General features: G+C 40.1%; 1 protein-coding gene across 4 annotated transcripts in view; it reads left to right on the top strand.

Moving 5' to 3' along the window:
- Positions 1–21028, top strand: part of pde10a (phosphodiesterase 10A) — a 123707-nt gene that overhangs the window by 22937 nt on the left and 79742 nt on the right. For 2 of the 4 annotated variants that reach the window (XM_082154448.1, XM_082154449.1), the window contains exon 1: positions 12591–13843. The exons of the other annotated variants lie outside the window; for them this stretch is intronic. In XM_082154448.1, coding sequence (XP_082010574.1) covers positions 13780–13843 — 64 coding nt within the window. In that variant the 5' untranslated portion in view covers positions 12591–13779. Of the gene's footprint in view, positions 1–12590; positions 13844–21028 lie in introns of those variants that run through there. 4 annotated transcript variants of the gene reach the window in all.

Genomic DNA, 21028 nt, shown 5'->3' on the forward strand with positions numbered 1-21028 from the left:
GGGCTTTCTGCTACCCCCTTGTAAGTAGGTTTGATGGAGTAGGTAGGATGTCATACACGGAACACAACAAAAACTTCATCCAGTGCTTTTCCATGCTCCAGATGTTCTGTCAAGTCAGAACCCTCTCCCGCACACCCTCACACCTCATCCAGCTGCCCTGCTTATTCATCGCTGCAAACTTAACATGCCACCTTTTCTCCTCTACCTTACGGACCTCCCTCTGTACCATGTCCTAGTCCCTCGGAATCGCCTGCTTCCAGCTTGCCCTGGTCGAGCAGCCTAGCCCTTGCCTTCCCTGGATTACTGACCCGACAATGTCAGCATGATGCAGGCTCTTCTCCGCCTTTGCTGGCTGACCATGTACGACCCGTCCTGACCTCAATGTCTGCCTGGCGTACTCTTGGATCTTTACTGTCTCGCAGCATCATCGCCTGTCGTGTTTTTGTTACATTATACTCTTCCACCACTGATGTTACAGGCAGCTGCAGCTTGCTGCCTTTGCTATACAGGCCTATGGGGCTTTATATTTTATATTTTAAGCTACAATTAAGAGTACAGGCCTATTATCAATCGGTTTAACAGACTGCACCATATTTATATCTTCTCTGAAGTAATGTTTGAAAAAATGAACAAATGAATCTTTATATTTACAGAATTATAGGTGAACAAAATGTAACATGAGATCATAAACTTACATATTAGAGATCTTTTGCTTGTTTGATTTGACATACAGCAGCTCTCTAGCATGTATGCATCATTTTCCATTTTACTTTTCTATTTAATTCCATAAAGTCTATTGCATAAACACAACAAAAATTACATTATACCTTACATGACCCATTTGTAGTTTTGGTTAATGTGTCATTGTTCACATGTAACAAAACAATGTATTTCATAACTTTTTGCACAGCAATTTTATGATTTATTTTGTTTATGATTATCCATTTTATGAAGATGTTTTTGAATCACTTTTTTTTACAATAATGTTTGCATGTGTGCAAAACTAATGCAATGTGCTTGATTTCACCTGCCATTTGCAATAACCTAGACATAGTCAGGCACAATTATTTTACTTCTTTCATTACTCATGATTTGACTGAAAGATTATAACATTGTTCAAAATTAAAAATGTAAAATAAATATTATATTTATAACTTGCTGAATTAATAATGCAATGTTGTAAGGATATGGTGACAATATTGTAACACTCATTGTTTAAAAAGATGTATCATTGCATACTGCATACAGTTTCAATATATTGTACTTTAAAAAAAAAAAAGTCAATATACAGAATACTGTGCATTGGGCAGTAAGCAGTAGGCTGAATAATTTAATTATCAGTGGACGGATACAAAACTATAGAAAAAGTTTTACACAGAAGGTATTAGAAAACAGTGCAAAACTATTCAGATTTTTTGAAAATATACACATTTAAAATAGTCAGTCTCTTCTAGTAAATCTGACCAAAAATACAGATGAATGAAGATGGGCTTGGAAATGGCCTGATCTCTGGATCAGTACGTCACATAGATTATTTATTTATCACAACAGTAAAATATTTGAGAGTAAGGGAAGCACCCCTATGGTTGAATAATATTGATAAGCTAAGCTTTTGCCACGTTACATCATCACAACCACATTCACCCATTTGCAAAAGAAAACGGGGGCTCATGTTTCAAATAATCAGTGACAAAATACTATACTAATAAATACTAATAACATTTGAGACAAAAAAAATTAAAAATGTTACAGGATCCCACTAAAAATCTGTGACATAGAAATCTTCATTTCCAGCACCTCTAAGCTCGCTGATGTTAAGAGTAATACCACTTGAACATACAGAGCTTAGGAAATCCCTAAAAGCCGAATGACATAATAACCACAGTCTGGTCTGTGAATATTTCCTTTGCCTCCTGGCTCTAAACACTGGGTGGTTAGAATGGGAAAAAAGAGGTAGCTGTAAAATTACTCTTTTAATGCCTTGTTCACAAAGTCCCGACTGACATTTCTGCTTTACATTTTCTTAATGGATCCGCATTCATCAGCCCTGAGCTCCCCACCCACGTCACTGTTGGTCTTCCCTGATGTGGCGTTTTACTGTGTTACAAGGCAGGTTCCATCATATGGTTATTACCCTGTAATTCGCTGTGCCAGGGTATACACAACTATTTACAGTGTGGTTGCATGGTAAAAGCAATGAAGTGGTGAACTAGAGAGCTGCTGTATGTCAAATCAAACAGGCAAAATATCTCTAATATGAAAGTTTATGTAAGTTTAAACCTTGTTTATGTAAGTTTAAATTGATTGTGCTCCTTCAAAATTTCGTTGGGGAAATTGATTAGAACGCCTTTCTGGGATTATTGGACAAAAATAATTGAATTTAACTTATTCCTCCCACACATTATAACATCTTAGATGTCCTTTGATAAAGGTAGTGACTTATCATAAAGGCTGTTACAGTACAATTAATGAACATACAATCATCTTTGGACGTGCAACGGAAGTTGTGATAGTCTTTTCTTCCCTATTGTGATGTATATCTATTAAACAGCTTCTTGAACAAGAATAAATGTAGGTAACTTGCTGCTTAACTACCAAAGAGTACGAAGCATCATTGAAGAAATCAACTAGCTAGTCACGTCTGTTTCCCGAAACCGTACTCTCACAAATATGTCATTGGTTAGTGATGTCACGGAGGTGGTGGAGTAATAACTACTTTTAATGAATCTGTTTGAGATCAAATTAATGCTAGATGTTTTGTTATAAATTACGGACATGGCATCTGAGGACTATTTCAAATTTTTCTCAGTTATTTTGCTTTATTTCCAGATTGAATAGGCTCGTTCTTACATACTAGAGCACTTTCGCACATGCGCACTCTTCAAAAAACTGAGCTTTAAATCTCTTGACAAACTAAAAGACGTAAATTTGTATGTATTCTAAATAAAATATATAGATTATACTGAATATCAGTGTTCTTATTTTGCTCAAGATAAGGATTTATTGAGTCCACATGTCATGCAAACAAGAAACTAGGCTTCTAACCACAGGTCTAGATCTGTCGTTCCAAACACACAACTTTGTGATGCTGTTTGCAAATGCTCGTTGGAACTATGGTTTCGGGAAGCACAAACTCGTTGAACTATGCTGATAACTAGTGGTTAAAGTGGGGTTTGGCAGGTGGGGGTACCCTCAAATTTTGTATAGGTGCAACAGGGAAAAATGACTCACCGTGGGACAACATATTGAGTATCGTGGTATACTTTTTGGGACGAGAGTGTCACTGTGGCACCAAGTACAATACTTATTTACTTGATATTTTAATGGTTTTATTTTGGTCCATCTATATCTACACTGATATGATGACGATACAATGTTGTTGAAAATTGTTGAACACCACAGTATGGAACACAACCTTATTTTTCACAATGTAAATTCAAACATAAAAATGGGAAGTCCAAAACTGACAAAAATGTAACACACCAAGATGGCTGAAGACAACTATAACAGAAATAAATCACAACCACAATTATGGAAATTTAACATTAGCCTACTTACATTTACATTTACATTTAGTCATTTAGCAGACGCCTTTATCCAAAGCGACTTACAAATTAGGACTAAATTCAGCGAGTCATCATAAAGAGGCAAAAGCAACAACAACGCAAGAAGTGCTCAAAATACGAAGTTCAGGTATTATTCAGAGTAGCATAAGCCTGATAAGTGATGTTTCAAAGGGAAAGGACATTTTTTTTTTCTTTTTTTTTTTTCTATAAGGTTAAGTGCTCACGGAAGAGATTGGTTTTCAGCTGTCTTTTGAATGTTGTCAGGGATTCTGCTTTCCGGATGAGGGTGGGGAGAGCGTTCCACCAGCATGGAACTGTGAATGAGAATGTTCTGGAAAGTGATTTTGTGGCTTTCTGTGATGGAACCACGAGACGTCGCTCGTTGACCGATCGTAGGTGTCTGGTAGGGATGTAGACTCGTAGGAGTGAGTGAAAGTAGGAGGGAGCTGATCCTGTGATAGTTCTGTAAGCAAGCGTCAGTGCCTTGAACTTGATGCGAGCAGCGAGAGGTAGCCAGTGCAGAGAGATGAACAGAGGAGTGACGTGGGCCCTCTTGGGCTCGTTGAAGACAAGACGAGCTGCAGCATTCTGGATCATCTGTAGGGGTTTGGTTGCACATGCTGGAAGTCCAGCCAGAAGAGCATTGCAGTAGTCAAGCCTAGAGATGACCAGGGCCTGGACGATAAGTTGTGTTGCATGCTCAGTTAGGAAAGGCCTGATCTTCCTGATGTTGTGCAGTGCAAACCTGCATGATCGAGCTTCACCTTCGACTTTTAACTCCACTGCAACATCCACTTGCTCTGGCTAGAACAGCAACTGTCAGGGGCGGACTGGGACAAAAATTCATCCCTGGCACTGTAGCCACTCACAGACATGGGCATTCAAATGTGAGGTAGTTAGGGGGGTTCGGAGGCATGCTCCCCTGAGGAAATTTGGATTTCTCTAACCTACATATGTGCAATTTTAGACTTTTGAAGGCCAAAAAACGGATAAGAAATAGCTTTAAAACCATGTCAGTGGGCATTAGATTATTTGTCAATACCTGCTCTCTCCTCATCTTCATCTTTCTTTTTCTCGCAGTCTCCTTATCCTGCCCTAATTCTTCCCCTCCTAAAGCTGAACTTTGACTGATAGTCTTTTCATTTTCGTCTGTGTAAGTGAAGAAACTGAACATAGGCTCAACTGATATTTATATGTTTTATGAATCATTTTCTTAGACAAGTTAATTTACTTACGGCTACCAGGAAATCTGTAGCCTAAGTCAATATTGCCAATAAGAACCTTCTACAAGCTTTGGAATTTGAAAATCTGTTTTTAAATGTTAAAAGTAATTTTAAATAATACAAATTATAGGCTACGTTTAACGCAGTTGGTGGAATTAGCAGACGTTCAGGCATAATTCGCTGTGGAAACGCGTCAAAGCATTCTCAGGTATAAATATGCAGCATTAACGCACATAGGTGATTTTAAATGAATATTTCATGTCGATATACAATGGTTACATAATGTTAAAACTAATCCTGCTATTGATATCTTTGTAAGACTGCCGACCCTATAGAACAGTGGCATGGGAAAACAAAACTAACCTAAAACCTAAAACTAACTTTACCGAGCTCAACCACCGTGAGTGCATCTCGGGACCAGGCCGGCCGTTGCCGATTGGGCCAAATGCTTAATATTTACTATATTATTAAATTATTATTATTATAAACACAGTGAAATCGTGCAAGCGATAAAAACCTGTCCTATGCGCTGTCAGCCTTCAAAAACAATGTATATATATATATATATATATATATATATATATATATATATATATATTAAAAAAATGGTCCAGCCCCTCTGGCATTTGCCAGAATTGCCCGATGGCCAATCCACCCCTGGCAACTGTAAACACAATGACTTTGTCTGCATGCATAAACCAGCGTAGATGCACTCAAATCAGACTGGAGAACCGTGACTTAGAACATAACGTCGGGAAGCGTGTTTGTGAAGGCGGGGCCAGGGGGTGATATTATGTTTTGATTTGATGCAGAAGGACTCCTTCCAGGCTGGCTGCAATTTGACGGTGCACGCGTCTTTTTTTAACAATAGCCTACCATCACGCTATCATTGATATTAATGAATCTATTTATTTATTAGGCTAATTTATCTGAGGTGCCGGGACACAGTTCCGGATCGTTCCGGCCCACTTTAACCCCTGCTGATAACGACAGAACTTGCAACCATATTTGGCTAACAACGCTTTCGGAAACGCACCCTAGGCCAGTGTGCACACAACGATGGCCAGAAGTAGTCCCATATTGGATTTCAATTAAGTCATTCAACTGTGCTTTCAGAGTTACAGTTATCTTTACAAAGAGGCTTTGAGTCATCTTCCACCACAGGTGTAATCCACGTTTTAAGATTTGGGTCACTCTTCCACTCTTTACTGTAACTACAGTTTATATGTATGCCACTTTGGCATAGCGATCGATCACTTGAAGCTACAAGCTAAAAACCCGTCACTCATGAATCATCACGTCTGCCTGCTATCGCTCGTGATTGGCTAAAAGTGTGGGCTCATCAGCGACGTCAACACCAACGCCAGCTAACTCTGCAATTGGCATGTGTGTTTAGTTACGTCATGATGACTGATTGGATGGAGTAAATGGACACTTGGATTTTGTTTGTTAACCAATTATCCTATGAAATTTAAATGTTTAAAAATCGCCACACTGATCCCAAACCAGCCCAAAGTTTGTTCACCCGCCCAAACCAATTTTGACCCGCACAATCAAATATAAAACTGCCCAAACTGGCAACACTCTTGTATGTTACATGTGCACAAGTGCTCTGGCTGCAGTTCACTTAACGGCCTACGGTGTTGCTCATAACTGATAGGGATCACGCTTAGGGAGCCTGTCATCTTCGAGTATTGTTAAAACGAGCCAATGCACATTGGCGTGCAAGAATTGCATCACACACGCACGCACCAGACCAGCCCAAAGTTAGCCTGGCAAGCCAGACCTACATCAAGATGTTAGGTCTGGCAACTCACCATAGACACGGCTCAATCCGAGGGGCGGCATAAACGGCTGTCTTTCAAATTCCCTCTGCACGCAATAGGACAGCGCTTCAACCAACCAGAGCGTTTTCCCAACAGCGGAGCTAACGTTAGTCGATAGATTCAACTTTTGAATCTGGCCGGCAAAACTACGAACACATCTTCCTTTTTTAAGAATGACTTAAGTGCCGTTCTTTGCACTTTTCTCAAAGAAAAACGTGACTCCAAGTCCTCCAGAGTCGCGGTCAAAGCCGATTCAAAAGACTGTTCTCCAGCAGCAGCAGCCATTCTTTGTTTTCAAGTAGCAGGGAACCGTCGCAACTCTGTCGTCATTATGTTAAGCCCGCCCCGCCTACTCTATACACGATGTGATTGGCCTGACCCAATTTAGGTTTTACAGCTCCGAAAGTCAACGCTCCGAAAGTCAACGGAGAGTTGCTAGACTACCCTGGCTGCAAAATATATTTTGCTGCCGCTAGGGTGCGTCTAGATTTCTAGGCTAGCCCAAAGTTTGTTCACCCGCCCAAACCAATTTTGACCCGCACAATCAAATTTAAAACTGCCCAAACTGGCAACACTCTTGTATGTTACATGTGCACAAGTGCAAGCACAAGCAATAAGTTGCTGGCTGCAGTTCACCTAACGGCCTCCGGTGTTGCTCATAACAAGGGTTCCCTATCAGTTCGGTCACGTTCGACGTAGTCGACGTGTCGACTGATTGGGATCACGCTTAGGGAGCCTGTCATCTTCGGGTATTGTTAAAACAAGCCAATGCACATTGGCGTGCGAGAATTGCATCACACGCTCCGCCCCGCAGTGCGGAAATAAATACGGAAGTGGATGCACGCACCTCTGAAGAGTGTTGTTGTGTACAATGAGCGAGTGTGTTGGTGTTCTTCTGGAAGACTCTCCCAGTGCTGGTGTTTCTTCAGCGAGAGTGCAGCAGTGATCGCGAGCTTCTGAAGCTCTCAACTGATGTTTTAACAGCATAACATTTCTGAGTTTGTTGAAGGTTGGTTGAGGGCGAAAGAAGTGAGTGCTTCACTGTTACTGTAACATTCCCCTGTGTGCTCCGGCACTGGTGACGGGTCCCATTTCCTGAAAGAGCAACACGGGTGTGTTTGCGTCTTTTTCAAGATGCCATTCCATCCGTGCGTTTCCTCATTGAAGGGGGATCCTCGTCTCCCCTTTAAGGCCTGTAAGTTCTCATCCGTCTTTACGCGCAAGGCTTACAAAGCCTGTGGGCAAGCCGCTTACTCTCTGCATGCCATGGTGCTGCTTCAGGTCCACCAGTCCCAGGCACTCATGAACATGCACGAGGGTAGCCCAGACCGTGAGCTCATGGGTAAGCTCCGCACTGCAACCGACCTCGCCCTCCGTAGCACGAAGGTTGCAGCTCACACGATCGGTCTGGCGATGTCCACCTTAGTGGTCCAGGAGCGCCATCTCTGGCTCATCCTGGCAGACATGAGGGATGCGGACAAGGTTCGGTTCCTGGACCCCCCCATTTCATAGGTTGAGCTATTTGGTGACGCGGTGGAGAACTTCGCCCAACAGTTCTCTGCCGCCCAGAAGCAGACGGAGGCCATCCGGCATATCTTGCCCTGGCGGCCCACTGCTGCCTCCACCCGTCCGCCGGGGGCAGATCCTCCGCCTGCTCGTCGCCGAGGGTGTCTGTCTGCCGCCGCCTCTGCTCCCGCTGGGCCACCTCAGCGTGGAATTCTTTGTTTGTTTGTGTGTCTGTTACGCTGCTGGCTCCCAAAAAAGCCAAGCCATTTACCTACATTTCCAGCAGACTCGGCTATATGATTCAGTTCGGCCGGCATCCGCCCAAGTTCAGCGCTATTCGTTACACTTTGGTGTTGAACAAATGTGTGCCTGTCATGCGCGCGGTCATCACAGTCCTACTGGCGAAGGATGCGATTGAGCCAATCCCTCCAGCCGATATGAAGACCGGCTTCGATAGCCCATACTTCATTGTACCCAAGAAAGGTGGTGGGTTACGGTCAATCTTGGACCTGTGTCTCTTGAGTCGGGCCCTTTACAAGCTTCCATTCAAGTTGTGAACGAAGAAACACATTTTGAATGCTCCGTCCCCGAGATTGGTCTGTAGCGTTCGACCTGAAGGGTCACTTCTCTTCAGCGAATATCTCTCTCCTTCCACAATGCCATGCCTGAGTTCTTGCATTCGAGGGGTCGAAGTTTCAGTACAAAGTCCTACCCTTCGAGTGCTACACAGCCAGTTGGGTCTTTAGGTCACCTGGGAAAAGAGTAAACTCGTCCATGGGCTGAGGATCTCTTTTTCCGGTATGGAGATGGATTCGATCCAACACGTCTCCTGAGAAGAGCGTGTCCGGTCGGTGCTGTTCAGAAGTGAGAAAAGGTCCCACTGAAACTTTTCAGAGGCTACTGGGGCATATGGCAGATGCAGCCGCAATAGTACAGCTTCCTCCATATGAAGACCGCTTTAGCACTGGCTTCACGGCCGAGTCCCGAGGTGGTTGTGGCAGAGCGGCACGCTCCGTGTGACAATCACCCTGACCTGCCACCAAACCCTCAGCCCGTAATCAGACCTTTTATTTAGGGCCAGCCGCCTCTATGAGAACCAGTGTCCACCAACACTGGCTGAGGGGCCACGTACAACGGGCATGCAGTAGCAGGGGTCTGGGCGGGCCTCCAACTGCATTGACATCAATTGCCTCGAGTTGCTAGCAGTACACCTTGCTTTGAGACGCCGCTGCTCAGCAAGCCTGTACTGTCTGTACAGACAACACTGCGACCGTTGCGCTACGCTTCCCTCGCATGTTGCAACTCGCCCGCCACCTCCTCCTTGGAGTCACTAGCTTCTGAGGCCACTTCATTCCACTTATTTTCTGGCCTGCTCAATCGTGCCGCCGACGAGGCCTCATGACAGCCTGTGGCCAGGAAGAGTGAGACTCCATCCCCAGGCGGTCCAGCTGGTCGGGGACCACTTCGGGGCCGCACAGTTACATCTGTTTGCCTCTCCGGACTTGTCCCTTTGCCAGTTGTTCTTCTCCCTGATCGAGCGGAAAACCCTCGGCACGGAGACACTGGTACACAGCTGGCCCTGGGGCCTACGCAAAGATGTGTTTCCCCAGTGAGCCTTCTTGTACAGCACTGTGCTAAGTCAGGGAGGAGAAGGAGCAGTTCTTCCTTGTTGCCCCTTAATGGCCCAACCGGACCTAGTTCCCCCGAACTTATGCTCCTCTCGACAGCCCCTTCCTGACCCTTTCCTCTGAGAAATCTCAGGGACGGGGCACCGTTGGTGGTCCATGTCTGGTCCCGAAGCGGAGGTTCTAGAAAAATAAGCCTCTCAGCGAAAAACAATTGGTGCGTGCATCTACTTCCGTATTTATTTCCGCATAGCGGGGCGGAGCGTGTGATGCAATACTCACACGCCACTGTGCATTGGCTCGTTTTAACAATACTCGAAGATGACAGGCTCCCTAAGCATAATCCCAATCATTCGACTATGTCTCCGTTCCCTCCTTCAGGGAACAAGGGTTACATACATAGCCGAGACATTTCTGAATTCTACGTACAGCCCCTTTAAATGGAATGAAAGTTATGAAATGAACTGCATGTTAGCTTGCTTGATCTATTTAAGCTCACGTGTCACCACAGGTGTAATCCACGTTTTAAGATTTGGGTCACTCTTCCACTCTTCACTGTAACTACAGTTTATATGTATGCCACTTTGGCATAGCGATCGATCACTTGAGCTACAAGCTAAAAACCCGTCACTCATGAATCATCACGTCTGCCTGCTATTGCTCGTGATTGGCTAAAAGTGTAGGCTTATCAGCGACGTCAACACCAACGCCAGCTAACTCTGCAATTGGCATGTGTGTTTAGTAACGTCATGATGACTGATTGGATGGAGTACATGGACACTTGGATTTTGTTTGTTAACCAATTATCCTATAAAATTGTAATGTTTGAAAACCGCCACACTGATCCCAAACCAGCCCAAAGTTTGTACACCCGCCCAAACCAATTTTGACTCGCACAATCAAATTTAAAACTGCCCGCACAAGTGCAAGCATGAGCAATAAGTTGCTGGCTGCAGTTCACTTAACGGCCTCCGATGTTGCTCATAACAAGGGTTTCTGAATTCTACATATAGCCCCTTTAAATGGAATGAAAGATATGGAATGTACTCCATGTTAGCTTGCTTGATCTATGTAAGTTCACATGTCATACTGACAAGAAACTATGCTTCTAACCACAGGATGAGAGCTGTAATTCCAATCACACAAGTTTGCAATGCGGTTTGCGAATGTACGTTGGAACTATAATTTTGAGAAACACCGATTTATGTTGGTAACGACAGAACTTGTGACCACAGTTGGCTAATGATTGGGAAACTCACCCCTGGATGGTTGGCCAGTTCATCACAGATCTATCATCACATTGCAAATGAGCATGTTACTGTATTCCATCCCAGAGTGATATCAAAAATACATTCAGTTCTGCAGACTTGTTATGAACTTGGGAGAACTCCATGATAAACTGCTCCAGTGATGTTCACACTAATATACAATCCAGAAAGCAACCAAAAAGCAATAATTTTGTTAGTTGTTTAAACAGGAGTCCCATTACTAAAACACTCATATCTTCTCAAACTAGTTTCTCTAACGTTTTAAACTAATTAAATGCAAGTCTTATTGATTAACCATGTCTGACGATGCACAGTTCTTACCAGATGTACTCTTACCAGATGCAAGCTCTTATTTTCTCCAATGACTCGAACATCTGAATGCTCAGTCACCAGATGAAGAAATATTTCTAAGTTTTGGAAAGTGTGGGGCCCAACAGACGTCAATGGGACGTCAAAATGATACAGGAAATCCTTTGAATAAACCTCAGGGTAAAAAAGGATTCTGGAAAAGAAACCCAACTCCTGTAATAATTATAAAGAACTGAGCTGCAAACTTGTGCACGGCATACTGAAGCAACAAACTGAAACTTCTCAAAGGTGAAAACATATTTTGTATTATTATTTAATTTTGCATGATTTTGGCAAATGGAAACCTAAAAATATTTTAGCATAGTTATCTTAATTGTTTGTTCTTTCGGTAGACTGAAGCACTATACACATCTTTAGATGTTTCAGGCTACAGAAAAAAAAAAAACAGCATTTAAGAAATGAATAGATTCTTTACATATATAGTGTGTGTATATTTAAAAGGCTATTAAACCATGATGAAGTAGAATCATTGTTAGTGCTGTAACTGACACTGATAATTTTGGACAATATTCGGATAATGATCATACTGTGCACTATGGCTTTGCAAAAAAATTATAATAATTATAAACAAACACAGAAATCACATAAGTACATAAAAACAAATAACATATAATGTAGTATAATAACAGGCCAAGGGAGAAACTATATATATATATTTTTTTTTAATACAAAGTAACATTTAATTGTAAATGTATTTAAAAATTGGATAACAGCAATAAAATTGAATCTTATTTCTAATTTATACAACACTGATTTAACCTCTTCTCCCTGATTGTTGTCCTGGCCTATTTTTCCTTTTCCCTTTACTATCTTTGTTCCCCTTCATTGGATATTATAAATGTATTATTTATAGCTAATATTATAGCGAATGAGTCAGCAAAATAGAAATAACTATATGATATATTAAAAGCTAATTTAACACACGGTCTTAATTTTCTAGACCGAATAGAGTTAGGAATTGCACTTTCATGATGGCCAAATATGAATAGAAATTACTTTAAGTAATGGAAGAATACTGTATAGACATTTATAATTATGAATAAGCCTACATTGAAAAAAAAAAAATCTAGTGTTGGATTTACTTTGAACAAAATTTCACTCATGGAGTGTTACTAAAATTCAAAGAAATAGTAAGTAATGCATTAAATCAAACATTTTAATGTATTTTATTGTAAAACATACTTTAAAACCATACTGTGTATTTGTTACTCTTTTCAGATCCACAGTACAAGCTTACATTGCTTTCATGTTGTTATTGTTTAAGATTAGGTGCAAACAACATGGTGCACTTGAGATAACATTAAAAATATGTATGTATGTTATTATTATTATTATTATTATTAAAGGGATGTGTTTTTAATGTCATTTTCAACATTAATTAAAATTGCAGCCGAATTTTTGCACAGAAATAATGCTACGTCTGACGGTACCGTCATTTCGTAGTTTAAATATACATTTTTGGAGGGGAAAAACGTCGTTCCTGCAATAGTTTGTCGTTAGTACGCTTTACCAAAACGAAAAACAGATTTGTCCTCAACCACAAAACACACTCTCTCTCTCTCTCTCTCTCTCTCTCTCTCTCTCTCTCTCTCTCTCTCTCTCTCTCTCTCTCTCACACACACACACACACACACACTCATTGACGCGTGCTGACGTCAGAGCGCGTCAGTCCGCAGCAGCAAACAGTTGTTTTCTCCAGTTCTGCTGCCTGCCTTGTCACTTGTCTTGCAGTCGTTTATGGCTCCTGACAGCGTTGTTTTTACGCACAAACAGTATTACGTGTGTTAAAGTAGTACTCACTGTGACATCTAGAAGTCAAAGAAACAAGTCCGAACTGTATGTACTGAGAAGGACCCGAAATGCACCAACATGTCTTTATAGCGAAGAATGGCCTCTAGTGGAAGCACTTATACGCATCCATATGTCCTTAAACGCTGCTTTTTAAATTAATTCCCTAACGTCCTGCCTCTACACTATAACATAAGAGGATGTCCAACCCTGAGAAATGACGCCCCCATTCCCCCCCGAGCAGTGGGAAAGCACACTACAGCAGTCCGGAGCTGAGCAGCTGCGCCAGAGTGCGGCGAGCCGGGGAGGAGATACGCGAACGCCGTTCTCCGGCTCCACTCGAGACGAGCCCTCTTCGCCTCTTGCCTTCATTTTTTAACATTATTCTAAGAGGAGAGGACGTGGCGAGTCTACATACTGGACGTACATCAGATACATGTGCGTACGGGGCGCATACAAACACGGCGTTCTGTAGCGTCTTTTAGATTTGACGCGCTTTGATGTCATCCGGCGTCTCAGGGTCGGATCGTGTCATTTATAGCAGCGGGTCGACATTAAACTAGACGCATATCATATCAAGAGTTATCATTACTCGCTTGCGGTTAGACATGGAAGATGGTCCGCCTTCCACAAGCTGTTTCCGAAGATTTACGGACTGTTTCATTGGCTCAAGTAGGTATACTTTTTGTTTTCCTGATATTAGTAACTAAGGGTGTTGTAAAATGTAACGTTTTTGTTGCGTACTTGCACTGCGTTGCAGCTGCATACTGGGAAACTTTTGGTTTGCTTAATTTCCAACGTGAAGTTTGGGTGGCAATATTTGCGCAACGGCTGCAAGATAGTGTGAATGATTATGTCCATTACAGTTAAGTTGTTTAGATAAGTGTCTGTCATCACCTGTTATGTGTGTTTACATTAAGTTTTTAGTGCACTAGCTGGGTGGGGACATACATGTGAAAGAGGGTGATGTCTCATCCTTTGAATGAAATAAGTGTGGCCCTAAACTTGTTTTTGTGATTTCTTCTCTTCTCTCGTTTAAAATGCACAGAGAGGATACACAATACACAAGTCAACTGTTGTCTACTGGAATGTTAATTAGCCAGTGTAATTTTTTTTAGAGTAGTCTAATGCAGGACAAGCCATGAAATGCAGAGACTTAACAGGGGTATTTAATTTAGTCTTTGATTAGTTTCACATGCAGAGAAATTATTGGAATTATTTCCCACGGCGCATAGCAGCTAAAAGTGTGCGTGTTGGACAACAGTCTGGAGATGTTGTGGTGACCTCCTCTGATGAATATCATGACAGAATTAGTATTGAACCAATTGACTTGAGAGCAAAAGCTGCATGCCGTGGTACTAATGACTGACAGGTAAGCACGAATGTCACAGGCTTTACTGAAATGCCTGCTTATGATGGTTTCTCATAGTAGGCAAGGTTTATTTCATTGCAGTGTCGGAGGATACATTACATACAAAATTACTATTCATACTTTAGAGCATGTTCCTGCAATAGGCATTAAAAGGCCAGAATAATAAATTGTATTGTACTGTGTTTACTATGCAACTTTACTTGTAGTGTGTTGACTTAGCCACAGGCCATTTTTTGCATCAAAAATATATTTATTATTCATGCTATTTATTATTATTATTATTATTATTATTTATCACTCAGTTTGCCATTTGAGCTAATTTGTGAAGAGGTGTTTCTCTTGGCCAAGGAGATTTCTCCGTTATTGATGGAGATTGATACTCACACACACACACACACACACACACACACACACACACACACACACACACACACACACACACACACACACACACACACACACACACACACACAAAAAAAAAAAAATATATATTTTACCCTAATTAGTTTATTTAGGGACTTCAGCATTTATTTCACTAGTAGACTAGTTTAAACTAAGTCTTAAACTACACATTTTTAATACAAAAAACTCAGTACAACAGTCTTAACCGGTTTTGCTTCAGGATCTAGATTTCTTATAATTGTTTGATGTACGAAAGTAATTAAAAAAACACATTGAACTTAATGCTACAGAACCTTAAACCGCACAGGCTCATCAATATGCGAAAACATTTACAAGACAAGCTTAATAACACTGATATTTTTGTTTTACTTTGTCATTAAAAATATGTCTCATGAATTACGATGGGTTTCGTGTTGTCGGCAGATGATAGTTCACAGCACATAACACATTGTGGTCTGCACAAACCATGTTTATCCACGCTGTAAGTGAAGCAGTATTTAATGTAGTCTGGGTCATATTTTCCATTACTTTGTGTAGTTTTGTTCATGGTTTTCAAGCATGTCATGCAAAGTGCAGTATCTCCCTAATTTGACTAGATTACAAGTGAGAGATTCATTTGCATCAAAATATTGTATTGATTTTGTTTGGACGGGTGGCCTTTGACACCAACAACAAAAGATGTGGGAGTCCTTTTTTTTTTTTTTTTTTTTTTTTTTTTTTGCTGTGCTAACTATACAGGCAATTTAGTTTTATTATCAGTTTATCTACATATTTAAATTAGCACTTTTGTTTCTATTAGACAGGATAGTCTAGACCAGTGTTGCCAACTCTCGCAAGACAAATAAGCAACCACATTTTCAAACAAGCCCAATATGATTTATTATCAATAATTTATTATCAATAAATGAGCCTGCAACATATTAAACTGAAACCACTCTGAGTTTGAAAAGCAAAAACAGAAGTTATTTTACAAAAATCATCAAATTGCAACAAAGCGGGAGGGCACGCACTATCCTCCGATCACCAGTGAGCAGAATAGGTTTGGCCTGTGATGATTAATAAGCCTACATTATAAATATATTTAAAAAATATCTTGTCCCTGCACCGTCCATCATCTCCTGGGTTTCCTCTCCATTTGTACAACTCTGTTGGTGACATTGTTTGTGAAATTGTAGGCTGTGCTATAGCGACCATAAATGCAAAGAAATTTAAGATTTTTCTAACAAGCAACCTTTTTTTTTTTCAAAATAAGCCCCCCAAAAATCGCAACTCATGCCCCTTGATTTTTAACGTGTCTTACCAAATAAGAAGCCAAAGTGGCACCTCTGGTCTAGACCAACAGGAAGGTGGATGGAGAGAAAGGGGGGATGAGACTGGGACATGATGACACAGGCCGCATGATTTAGCTGTATAACTAAATATGAATGGAGACTCCCAGCAAAACATTCCAAATCAATATCAATCAGGAATAATGGAATATAAAGAATCATTCTGTTGAAAATGTATTATTATTTTACATTAGTGTTATTGGAATATATGCTCAGCGGTACGACTCCAGGAGTAGAGCGGTGTGGTGGTGAAGGGATCTTGCGGCTGGTGTGTCATTGCATCTCTCAGAGACAGTGCTGAGTCTGGGCTTCTTGCTGCTGTCTGTAAGGCTGCTGATATCAGCAGATCACCACACGTAAACAATGAAAATTCAGCATTGATTTCTACTTAACATTTTTTTATTTTTTTATTTCTGGATTCTTATATGCAAGTCTTCTGAAATCACATAAACCCATATTTAAATTGATTAGTCACACTTGAGTTGATTCATAACTTAATACATTAACTAACAATGAACAATACATTTGATACATTATTTATTAATCTTTGTTAATGTTAGTTAATACAAATATAACTTTACTGTTAGTTCATGTTCTCTTTAATAATATTAACAGATACAACTTTTGATGTTAATCATCTATTATTAAATGTTGAAATGAACTAAGATTTTAATACGTTTTAGAAGTGTTTTTTATTGTTATTTCACGTTAACTAATGTTATCAAATAGAACCTTATTGTAAATTGCTACCTTGGAATCTGAATGATAGAATGAGTCAGTTCTTTTAAATAAAACAGTCAGAAAGACTCAGAAATCAGTTTTAAATTCCTTGTAATTCCCCCTAAGAGTGACTTTAGAGGTTGGAATTTTGTGATGAGTTTTTTTGTTTGTTAATAGGATGCCTGCATTATATCTGAAAACATTTTATAACCAGGTGCACTGTATAGTAACATATCAAATATCGTTACAGCCATATATTCTGTGTTGGTAGTCAAACTCCAAGAGTTTTGTGCTACTGTACTGAGGAAACACACACTTACGACACATGTATCCGAACGCAACGCTGAACAGGCAGAGGTGAACGAACAGAGCTGAAACAGTCTTTCGTGACCTTTCAATTCTCCGCTGTAATGCGATCTCATGCATAATACAGCGCAGTGATTGGATTAAAACCGTTCATTCTCATGAATAAATGCAGAGAAAAGCTCAGAAACTGATGACATGCACACTTGCAACCAATCATCAGTCCAGGTTAACTTTTCGTGACGTTGATTCAACATTGCTTTTTATACCGAAAGAACGAAATAGCTAAAAACTAAAAAAAAAGAATCACTTTTCTCTTGATAATAAACATAATGAGTGCTTTTGTTGTTTTCATTGAGGTGCAACCTGTACTGTAAACATCTCGAAAATGTGTTTTAGGGTTTCATGACCTTTTAAATAATATGCTTAGTAAAGCCAAACAAACACAAAGCATGTTATTTAATTTGTACCCAAATTTAATTTGGCAGTATAGTAAGATGTTATCTCACTGATTAGATGTGGAAAAAGTTGTTCAGTCTTACGACAGCTTTTTATTTATTAGAATGTCATGTTACTGGTGGTGTTTTATATCAGCTCTAGTGTGTGTGATGGACCTCTGAACAGAGGCCGTTTTTGAGGCTATTCCAGGTCAACACTAATATGATCTGACAGGCCATCTACAGAAAGCTTAACTCAATGAAGAACGCTGCATTGTCATGCAGGAAACGCTCATCGAAGACACTTCCTCCCCCAGCTGTATGTCATTTAATCATCCCAGTGAATTCCCTCTTCAAACGGCCTTTCACTAAATACGAGTCAATGAAACAGCCTCACGTGATATACATTCAGCACTCTGCCAGACGTATAAAATGCCAAGTTGCACTTGAAGATCTCATTAAAAAGTCCAACTGGACAATTACAACATTTTCAAATAAATCTTTTCTTTTTTGGTTCACTGTGTGGAGGTAGCAAGGCATTAACATGTTTGAATCCAATGTTTGCAAAATGTCCTGCCTACTGTCCTGCCTTCATTTCTGAAGGAAGTACAAATGTGTTCTTCATGCTGCCTATGATATCCCACAATCCTGTTCATGCTGTTTGCTTGTTGGTGGAAAGAATACAAACGGTGTCTGATGGAGCAGTTGGAAATGTTCTAATGGTTTTATCATTAGAACAACACATTAGATCATTATGTGGAATCTGAAGTTTCCAGGACGTGCCTTCATTCACAAACAATGCCACTGACTTCAGTTTTGGCACATCCAAAAAAAGCCCATTAGTCATGGCATATATTGGCATGTGGGTGATGCAAGTTTGTGTCTTGCCTGTGGACTAGTAGTATACTTCTAATCTTAAAGATTTTTTTTTTTATTTTTTTTTTTTTACGGTACTTGCAGGTAACACTAAAGGGCATAAGTTTCAATGGAATTGACATTACAGTATTATTCATAAATGCTTGTCAGTATATTGGTAGTGCACTTAAACCATCTTCCAGAGACAAAATAATTATGAAATTACTTAAGTAAAGAGGTGTTAAAAAGCACTAAGTTCAACTAATTGCATTTAATACACATTTAAACTAATTTAAACTTAATAGTTTACTCAATTAATTGTAAATAACATCTTATAATTGTCCAAAAAAAGACTACATTCAGTTTGCACATAAGCATGTTCTTTTAAAGTATATTATTTGTGTAATAAATACTCTTTTCTAAAGGGAATGCAAGCACATGAACACAAATGCCTCTAGCTACGCAAGCTCGATTTTGTAAATTGTTGCGTTCTGAAATGTCACTCTGCATTTCATTATGAAATGCAAGTACGTTTTGCATTCTTTTTCTCAATGCCACAAGGGCCACTAAGCGATCATTAGTGTTAACCAAGGGTGTCGCTAGACCCTTAAGTTTTGATGTTTTTCTGAAAAGCATTGTCTGATGATGAGGTAGGTTGCAGTAGATGGATTCTGTACATCTGCAAAAAGGCTTTCTTATTCATTGAACGTTATCATATACTTGATAGGATTGTAATGCCGGCTGAAAGTATCCTGCACGTCCTCTTCAATCAAACGCCACTGCTCCGCCCCCTCGCTGTGCTCCTCCTCCTTCACTTTTCAGTTGCAGTCGAGTTGCAGTCAGTCATACGATTATTCATAAAACAACATTGTAGCTGACGAGAGGTAACAACCAGGCTAACGCTTATTGCTGTGATAATGAGTAGTATGTGAATTTGTATTATTTAGTTGAATGAGGACATCCCGTTCTCCAGATCTAATTTACCTGGCACAGATTTGATCAATAACATTAGCTTGTTAACTGCTAAAAGAATGCTTGCTTATGTCTTCTAATTTGGCATTGTTTGTGGCTTGATTTAAAGGCCCACTGAAGTGATGCGTTGACGTTATTTCCACTAAAACAGGAAGCTAAGGCTGGACATATGGAATGGCTCCTCCCCTTTTTCAAATAGCCATTAGCGTTTAGTTTACCTCACAGACTGCGAGTCGTACTTGACAGCACCATGGAAGCGAATCCGAGCGCTGATAATACGTTGGATTCAATAGTAGAGGTGTGAATCAATTGTTGCCATTTCATTCTTAACCAACATACAGTTGGAAAAAATAATAAAACTCAAGCATTTGAGCAACCGAACACTCATCTCCAACCCATATACCCCGTGACGTATTTATAATATCGGGACGGGACGCTTTAGATTCTAGAGAGCATTTGATTGGACAGAAGATGTGATGTCTTAAAAATCTGTGATAGCGGAAGTGAGAGACTGTTTTGAATGCTTATATCTCCTAAATGCGAATATTGTCATTGTTTCGGAACAAACCAGCTTATTCTGCACATAAATTTGCTCAACCTAACATTCACACAATTCTGCCAGTAGTCAACTAACACACATCTCACTCCTCAACAAAGGGAAAAAAAACATCCTTTCTTTTTTTTTTTAGGACGAGCCCCCAATTATGTTACGTCCACATAATATACTTGGCATCTAGAGGTTATGGAACGAAACATAGACAAAATAAAAATAGAAATAATTGAATAGAAAGTTGTTTAAAGTAATATACTTGCACTCTATTGAGGAGATGTAATGTGATGAATTGAGAAACAGTCATTTGGATTTGCACTTGCTTTTAGTAAGTAATATAGTTTGATATAACAAAACACCCAATAACACAAACCGTGAATCAAATATACGTCCAAACAATCTATTTACAAATTATATACAACATAAACGATAAATAATTACAAAGCGACGGACAAGAGCGGTGCTAAAGAAAAGAAAGAAATAAAACAAACACGTTAACTAAACCCCAGGACAAACACTAAACTCAAGTAAAGAAACAGAGGAAAATAATCTTCAGCGTAAAACGCCACTAACTACACTACCTAATAAACATAAATACATAAGTTGGCACCCGCTCATAAACTAGTGTGTTAAATAGTTTTTACTCTGCGTGTTGTGAAATGTAAATCACGTGATGTACTAACCTGGTCCCATCGCTATGCATCGATGAAAGACTTAACAAACTCAGAGAAAATCAAGAGTCGGATCACAGCATAAAACGCAGTAAAACAGCGTTATGGAGAGCTCAAAGGAGTAAACTTTAACACACCAAAACTAAGCAAAAACAAGCAAGAGCAAATAACCACAAGAGAGCAAAACAAAGGAGAAACGAAGCCGCTCTCCCTCGCTGGCGTCATTTCCGGGTCTTTATACGCGCCC

This window comes from Leuciscus leuciscus, assembly GCF_965113295.1.
Source record: "Leuciscus leuciscus genome assembly, chromosome: 22".
Classification (NCBI taxonomy): Eukaryota; Metazoa; Chordata; class Actinopteri; order Cypriniformes; family Leuciscidae; genus Leuciscus; species Leuciscus leuciscus.